The sequence below is a fragment of the Odontesthes bonariensis genome, chromosome 3 (assembly GCF_027942865.1).
Source record: "Odontesthes bonariensis isolate fOdoBon6 chromosome 3, fOdoBon6.hap1, whole genome shotgun sequence".
Taxonomy (NCBI): domain Eukaryota; kingdom Metazoa; phylum Chordata; class Actinopteri; order Atheriniformes; family Atherinopsidae; genus Odontesthes; species Odontesthes bonariensis.
Window position 1 is genome coordinate 37,858,923 of NC_134508.1, and position 8,783 is coordinate 37,867,705.

General features: G+C 40.3%; 1 protein-coding gene across 1 annotated transcript; it reads right to left on the reverse strand.

Annotated features, from left to right (window-relative positions):
* Positions 1-114: 114 nt before the first annotated feature.
* trib3 (tribbles pseudokinase 3) lies at positions 115-6,524 on the reverse strand. The gene is made up of 4 exons (XM_075461732.1): positions 5,930-6,524; positions 3,253-3,531; positions 2,816-3,108; positions 115-2,216 (listed from the first exon to the last, which is right to left on the reverse strand). The coding sequence occupies exons 2-4, from the start codon at positions 3,529-3,531 to the stop codon at positions 1,727-1,729; spliced, it is 1,062 nt and encodes a 353-aa protein (XP_075317847.1). The 5' UTR covers positions 5,930-6,524; the 3' UTR covers positions 115-1,726.
* Positions 6,525-8,783: the final 2,259 nt, after the last annotated feature.

Sequence of the window (8,783 nt, forward strand, 5' to 3'; positions counted from 1 at the left end):
TACTTTCCTTCCACCAAATGCCTCTAATACCTACTAATTTACGTGTTTGAATTTTACAAAACCAAAACATGTAAAATCAGAAACTGGCCATGCTCAGTGCTGATAAAATTCAGTACAGGCCATATTTTAAACCATTTTAATCCCAAGAAAATACTTAAGTTATACAAAAGTGCAAAAATATACGACATACTGTTATTACATTGTTGGCATGTGATGAGCTTACAGGTCAAAACACAGCAGAAGTTTACAATAATGCCAATTAAAACCATTTTTATTTATCCCCCAGCTTTAACTGAAGTCAGAATCACACGGTACACTAGAAGGCATCCTATTGGCTGGCTTCAGGTTTGTTGGATAGTGCTCAATTGGTCAAGTGACTCAAGACTGAGTGTGAGGAGTAATTTTAGTCCGGTTATCTCAAGATCATTAACTCATGATTATAAGTCAACAAGTGGTGCTTATAATTCATCCCTTGTCCTGAAATTGAATTATACACTTACACTAACGTACCAGAAATAGTTTTCTCGTGATCAGAAATAAGCAGCTGTCATTTCTGGATGAAGGCTGAGCCACAAGTCTTTAGGTTATACAATCCATAATTTAGGTTCTGGGACAAAATGTCCCAAAATAGAGAAGCCTATTACTGCTGATGTAGCCACTCAAGAAAACTATTTATTAATGCCATATTTGTCTTTATTCAGTTTATATCCAAGCAAACATGATTAACAGAAATTCTGAAAACTTTGAGAGCCACAAAAAACCGAATGGAAATCACCAAATTAAGTTTTGATCTTGAGATAACGTTTTGATTTCTGCTTGTGTATGCACATCAGAGGATGGGAACACTTGTATTTTCTTATTGGAGTTGCCTTCGTTTTAACTGCTGAGTCATTTCTCTGGTTATTTGTCTTTTTCTGAAAGACTCCCAACAGTGACGCATCTTTTTCAACATCACTGCAAGGAACAAGAAATGTAAACACTGTAAATGTAAAGGCTCTGCATCCTTCACAGTCCACATTATTTATTTTTAATTCAAATGGTGTGTTCAGGTGGTCTTCGTCAACTCTTTAAATAAGCATCATTAAAGCAAAAATATTGAGGGCTGACTCATGTTCACACAATAGAACATACTTCGGGACATTTAAAACAAAGTAATTTTTTTTCTTCGACTTGATTTTGGAATTTAAGAAATCAGTTTACAGGGGAAAAATGTTACCTTGCTTCTTAAGTACAAGTAACCACTGACTGCTTGATGTCAAATAAGCAAAGTTACCATGACGTGCCACTCTGAATGTTTAACTAGACATTTCTGTATTATATTAGTTGACGGGATGCACCTGAACACACATGGTCGTGTGAATCTTTTGCATAATGTATGACGTGTGAAAGCAAAGCAACAGCTTCAAGGTGAGTCGCCTTCAGAGACCACTCAGTCCAAAAGAGGCGGAGCATAAATGGAGACAAAGCTACTGAGAGGAGAAGGCACCCGAGGTTCAAGTAATCCAGGATTATACTGTCTGTGGTGCTTATTTGCTATTTTATATCTATATTTGTGAAGACCAATCGGTTCTTGACTGGGTGGACTAGCTACTTTTGTCTGAGCTTTTTATGTGTTAAGGGCCATTTTATGTTCGAGATGTGCTGTATGTTTGATAGTTGCGGTCTATGAGGATTTAATATGTCAGTGCAGGTTCTCACACAAGTATAGAAGCACAAATGTTAATCGTTAGTGTTTTTCAGTCCATGTCGGCACCACTTGATCATCGTCCTCTTGTTTCTTCTGTAGTGTTATGTACTGGTTGTCATGCGTTTTGTGTATCTTGTGGTGCGGCATCTGGAGATCGGTCATCCAAGGGTGCATCTGCAGCTCGGACGCCTTCAGTCTCTCAGCGGGCGACTTCCTCAACATACAGCAAATCAGACACTTGGCCTGCGGTGACAGCCAGTCAGGCAGACTGAACACCCCACGTCGGATTTTGGTGAACAGCGCAGCAGGCTGCGTGTCCTGAAAGGGGTATCGTCCAATCAGCATGGTGTACAGAGACACACCCAGGCTCCAGATGTCTGCAGCAAGACCTGAGTAAGACCCACGTCCTTTGGTTAGCAGCTCAGGACCGACGTAGGCGGGACAGCCGTGTCTGTCTGTTAGAGAGTCATCGTCACGGTCACCTTGCAGGACAATGCAGTCATTGAGGCCGAGAAGGGCAAGATGTGTCCTAGAACAGAAAAAAAAAAAAGACATCAATCAGACTATACTTTTACTGAAGTTTTTCAGCAGTAGTAATTGTACTGATGGTAAAGTTAGGACTGTAAGTCAGGGGAATTGTAATGTTGGAAGTAGTGTTCATCTGTTCTGTTGATATTTCCATTGATCATATTGATGCTGCTACTTTTGGCACTGTTATAACATCCATATTCATTTCAGCAGCACAGTATTAGTAGTATATCATTCAGTATCAAAGGACATAATATAATTTGTTTTTCATGTATTAACAGTATGTTTTGGATTGCCACTGGCAGTGCTAGATGCATTTTATACAGCATCAGTGCCAGTGTGCCAGAGCACCAGTAACAGGATAAAAGTTAACTGATACTTTTCCCAACTACAGTATGTAGTATTACTGCAGTATGGTAGTATTACTGCAGTAGTCGAGAGCCTATCTGAATCTCACGTGTATCAGTTTTTTTTAAGGACAAGCTTTCTGAAGCTTTACAGTATTAGTAGTACTTGTATACCTGTCTGCCTTGGAACTTGTTGTAGTATGAGGCACTACTATGTTATTTGTGATATCAGAGACCTGTTATTGACTCTCACCTGTATTTGTCCGTAAAGACGAACCGGCGGAGCTTCAGGTCTCTCAGGATGACTCCGTGACGATGGCAGTGTGTCACCGCATTCAGCATCTGGGCGAACAGACAGCCCGCCTCCTCCTCGTCCAGGCGCTTCCTGCTGCGCACATACGCATGCATGTCGCCGTGGTGAGCGAGCATGAAGACATACACTTTGTCCTGTCGGGTCACAACATCCAGCAGACTGCAGATATTGTCATGTTTCCCAATGCGGTTGTAAGCTGCCAGCTGTTCCTGGTAACCCTGCAGAGGCAGCACCTGTAACCATTGACAACCAGATTGTATTGTTTATGTGCATTTAGCAGTAAAAGGAATTCATTAAACAGTTCTTTATAGTACTTTTCCCAAAGTCAGCAGCATTTTCAGCAATACAGGCATTATTGCCAACAATATCAAAATTACCTGGCAAGTGTACTGCTGCTGTGTGTGCGAGTGCACAGCCCTGTAGGTCTCTTCCCTCTCACAGCGTTCAAAAAGAAGGTACGGCCCCACTCTGGATGGGGGTCGGCTCTGGCTGGACTTGTTCTCGGAGATTGCGGGCCCAAGGCAAGGTGACAGGCCGGTGGAGGGAGGAGGCGGTGCCAGACGAGCTTGTTTACATTTCAGTAAATTGTCTTGAGGCTCATCCAACAGCCTTTTTAGACTTGGTTGAGACCTGGTTGTAGCCACACCCATACTCATCTAAGACAGAAGACATGTGACATCCGGTTAGTTTATGCTTATACATACCGTTACGGGTTATACCTTATTGTCTTTTTTGGGGGTTCTACTCTTTCCTTTGATATCATTAGTACTCATTGTTGTGCATGCAAAGTCTCCTACAGAGCACACAAAAGCCACTCGCATGTAGTCTAGGCTTTTTTTTTCCCCCTCACTAGTCAACATCACATTGAAACATAATTATTATGCCTGCATAGTGGCTAATATTAGGATTCCTCTCAGCTGTCCAATCTGAGCAGGCTGGTTGTTTCAGAAGGGGCGACACACACACACCTACACAGGCACCCTCTGCAGGTGACACCACCGTTCAGCCTCCACCTTTCACTTCTTTAGTAACATTCTCACATATAGCATAGAGCTGTATTAGTATCACATCTCACTGTGTTCTGCATCCCTGCTGCTCGCATGTTACTCGGTTGGCGTCTATAGGCTTCATGATGCAACTTCCTGTAAGCTGACAGGCTCTTCAGTTTTCAGATCATTGCATCAGAGCACAACGGTTTCTAGTTTAAAAAGGCTTTAAATATCGTCAACAACTACACAAACGATCTCAGGGCGTGTGTGACAAAGTTTTTCATGATTGTGGTCACCTTGGTGATACTTTGTGGAAAAATACTGTGAGCAAACGCCGCTTTCACTCCTGCTGAAACGCACTGAGTCACCGTGTCACCACAGCAACGTCAACCACCCCCTCACGCACACGCAAACAGTGAATCAGGCCTTTTTGACACCCTTGATTGGGAAACCACCGCTTAAAATAAAACTATAAAAAGGAATCCTCAGATCTGATAGGCAGCTTATAATAAACAAAACTGAGGTCAGTCCACTGACTGCTGAGTGATTCTGAAACTTAAAGTGATGCAACCCCTCATTGGGCATTTAATTTATCTGTCTTTGTGGACAAAAGGAGCTCCATTCGTGGAGTTAACACTAAGTCTTATTAAGCAAAATTAGAAACTAAAACCATTAGTTTGTGTCCATGATTTTCCTCAGTGCTCTTACATATTTTCTAGTTAAAAACACACACAGTAAAATTAGAGCACAGAAGACTTGGGCCTGTGGGAAATTAAGTTGCCTCAGCAATTAAAACAAATCCACTGAATGAAAAGTGTTAATAGGTCTTTTTTTTATTAGAATTACTGTACCGGTCAAAGCATCTGGTTAAAAATAAACTCATTTCAACTGTTGGTGGGATTCTGGACCAGGTTTTCTTACTTCTGGAATAAAAGTTAGAAGTTATGCTTTTACCTTAACAAATTCAAAATGTTTCAAACTGACATGACATCCGTTGTAACGCCTCGCTGTAGTTTCACTTTCACCTCTGCTCTGTTCAACTAGTCAACATTAACACTGGGGCCAAACAGATCTGGGATTCACGGGGAAATGTGCGCCCTGCTTTTACCCTTGCAGCAAACAGAAAAAAGAAAATACCCTTCTGAACAGGTAGCTGGATCCAGTAGATTTATGGCACATGACAAATTGATCATCAAAAAAATGCTGTTAAACTTTTTGTCAACCAACTCACACTTATTTTAAAACTCTCAGCTAATTTTGATATCTTGATGAGGACCTACTGCTGCTAAAATTGACCAAAATGTTATTGTCGTTGTTTTTTTTATTCATAGCTCTTAGATTTTAGTCTGTCAGGTTGTCTAATTGTTTCAGAACTGCTTCATTTGAGTTTCCATTGTTTTTAAGCTCTCGTGCACACTAGCTGTTGTAATCCTACGTATTTAAATCAGTTTGTAGCCTCAATTTCTGGGTAGATAATCCATCTATGCATCTGACCCTGTTTAAGTGAAGCATTTAAGGTCCCCTTGTTGACCTTTTATCCCAGATCTTCCAGCCATGTCACATGATGTTCATCAAATCAGATCAACCAGGACGGTTGAAAAAAAAAATGTCTAAAAGACTACCAAGTTAACAAACTTTACACGTTCAGTTCCTTGAGAAAGGATCAAAAACTGTCATCTTATGGAGAAAGCAAGCAGGTGGACATTGGGTTGGATTTAAAAAGTTATGGATGGAGTTGAGTCACTTTCAAACCTCACAGAACTCGTTTTACTGAGTTAAACTTCATGTTCAGTCATCAGTGAACATATTTTAGGTACATTTCGAACTTTGGTCTTCCCTGCATTAGTCTGATTAGTATAGAACTCTACATTATCGTTTCCATCTTCTCAGGTCAAGAACAATGAACGTTAGTCGACAGGTACAACGTGAGGATGCTCCACATGTTCATACATGAAGAAGTGGGTGATATTAAGAGTTTCTAAAGTTACTTTTACATTTATTCCATGATTGTTTAAAGCGTTTTTTGTCCTTGGACCAGAGGACTGCTCTCAGGTCAGTTTCTTACCTTCAGAATGAAAGTGGTCCGGACCGCAGGTCAACACGAAACCCAGCAAAGTCACAGTGGAACCGTCGATCACTTCTCTGCCTGTGCAGCAGACGTTGCCTTGAAATTAAAGACGGTTAAAAAAAAAACAGAGCCTTTGTTTTTAAGCTGAACTGGACTGGGACCAGTGGCTGTGACACTGGGAGAACTGGTGGTGACGTAATTGCTCCTTTTTATTGTCCCGGTTGCGCAACCTGTCGTCAGTCAGCTGGTAGTTTTTTTTTAAAGCCTCTTCTGTGCTTCCAATTAAAGAGACTAACACAATAAATCAGCAAACAACTTGAAACTACTGAGTAAAAATTTAAATGGAAGTGGGTTTTTTTGTTGTTGTTGTTTGTTTTGTTCTTTTAATCCGGAGATAAAGTGAACAAAGCGGGGTCGAAGCGAGTCCTCCGGTCCGTCCGTCTACGAGTTGGAATTGAAATAAAGTCGGTCTGTTTTTAGTTTCCTTCTGGTCTCTGCTGGCCCTGCTGATCTCCAGAACTTTCAGCCGGACTGAGGACTGACTCCGGGTCTGTTTTCTTTCGTTGTTTCCTCTCGTGCTGTCGTCATCCGGAGGGGCGGAGCTTCGGTGTTGCAATCCTGAGCTGTTCGGTCGTCAGACAGGAGCCGAGGTGAAGGGTGCGGGACATACCTCCCGTTTATTTCTGTCAGGCTGCATTGGTCCTGACACAGTTCCTCAGCTTTCTTAAAGGAAGCCTCTGGGTCACAACTTAAATAAACATAGTTTAAAAGTTATTTTTAAACTATGTTTGTTTTAAAGTCATTTTAAAACTATGTTTAAATGAGGAAGCTCATTCAAACATAGCAAAACCTTTTATGGTAACAGTGGAAAGTATATTGATGGATCATTTTGTGGGTGAAATTTTTCTGTTTGCCTTTTTTCCTGGCATCTCAAACAATGTGTCGATGTCTGTTACACAGTGAAGAGGAGATAACAAAAAACAAAAAAAACAAGTTAATAATCAGTTATGTAGCACAAAAGCTGTATGTGTCATGTATTTATATTTAGACAATAATGTTTGTCCAGAATAACAGGATCGATCTTGTAAAGTCGGCTTTGTTCAAGACTGACTGTCTAATGAAAGAAAGAAAAAGTTGATTTAGTTTAGTTTACTTGACGGGTACATGACATAAAAACAATGTTACATGTATAAAAAAAAATGCAACCATTTTAATGTAGAAATAGTTTCTAACCAAGGCTAATTTGCAGACTTTGTCTCTTGTAAGAGTTATAAGGAAAATATTCTAAAACAAGCAAAATAACTAATAAAACAGTGATGCAAACCATCAAGTTTACATGTAAAGTACATTTAAAACAGCTAACGTTGACCAAGGGGCTGTACATTAAAAGTAAGAGGTAAGTACAAATATCAAATAAAGGAAAGCAGTAAAGTAGAAAACAAAACAAAACAAAAAGTCTCCATACAGAACTGAATGCTAAGAAATAGAATTTTTTTTTAAGAATAGACTTAAAAACAGGTGTGTTGAACCAACTTGCCAGATTTTGGGGCTCCAGCAGCAAAGATCCAGATTCTTCTGTTCCTCAGCCATGACCAAGTAACAGCAAGCAAATGATCAGCACGTCTAAGTCATCTAGAGCAGTCTTTTCCAACCCTAGACCTCAACGCACGCATCCCTGCATGTTTTCCATCTGTCCTTGCTCCAACACACCTGCTTCAAATAACAGGGTCAGTTCTTTTAAGCTCTGCAGAAGGCTGATGAAGATCCATTCATTTGAATCAAGTGTGTTGGAGCAGGGAAACATGGAAAATGTGCAGGTCAGTGTGCCCTGAGAACCAAGGTTGGGACACACTGATCTAAAGGGCACATATACAGAGTAAGAGTGAGGTACAAAGAATCTAAGCCAACAATAAAAATCTGTTCTAAATCATACAGGGAGCCGGTGGAGAGAATTAAGAATCCCTCTGTGTTTGTGTTAAAAGACGAGCTGTGGCGTGCTGAACCGACCGCTTCTGCCACAGGGAGGCCTGGCTAACACTTACGTACAGGGTATCATAATTGTCCTGTTGGGATGTGACTAAATACAGACTGACATTACAAAACAGGCAAAAAGAGGAACTAATAATAATAACACATGCAAGGGAGGAAAAGGAGGAAAAAAAGCCAAGCTAGGTTGAAAGATTTTATTTTGTAAACTGCAGTAGCTGCTCTTATTGTAGAGGCCTACGTGCCCACAGATTTTAAAATCATTTGGCTAACTTACTCTAGAGAAAGGCCTTTTTTTTTCTTTTTTCTTTTTTTTTTTTACAAATGAGAGGTTTATGAAATGATCCAAGCTTGATAGATTTAGCTTTTTAGTTTCTTTTTTAATATTCGTTGTAATATACAGCCTACTGTATATGCTTTTGTTAAATCCAACCACTGCCTCAGTTTGCATCTTTGCACATCATGTGGGATGAAAATATTTCTGTAAAGGATACACATGCAGGTCCTAATAGCTTCCCGACAACCCTCCTCTCGCCTTCAGGTGTATTTTGGGAACTGAGACATTGATTTCTGTGAAACAGGCAGTGCGACAGAGAAGAGGGGACATAAAGTGGCACAAAACAGATGAATGATACCACAGGCAGTTCCCTCATATTTAGTTTACAGACATTCAAGTGAAAAATGAGGGTAGCCAAGCAAAGAAAGTCAACATTTAACTGATCTGCAGACAATAAGCAAGTGTTTGAATTATGTATTAAGAGATATAGCCAAATTAAACTGAAAGCACTTGTGCAATTGTGTTTGTTTATGCCAAATACAACATGGTTGCACAATGAATTGGTGCAGTGACATAACACGCATTTTT

What these genes read in the sequence shown, in the direction of transcription:
- trib3 (XM_075461732.1), bottom strand. Translation starts at nt 3,531, where the DNA reads ATGAGTATGGGTGTGGCTACAACCAGGTCTCAACCAAGTCTAAAAAGG. An exon ending in AGCAGCAGTACACTTGCCAG is followed by an intron (nt 3,109 to 3,252) that starts GTAATTTTGATA and finishes CAATGGTTACAG; the next exon opens with GTGCTGCCTCTGCAGGGTTA. An exon ending in GTCTTTACGGACAAATACAG is followed by an intron (nt 2,217 to 2,815) that starts GTGAGAGTCAAT and finishes TTTCTGTTCTAG; the next exon opens with GACACATCTTGCCCTTCTCG.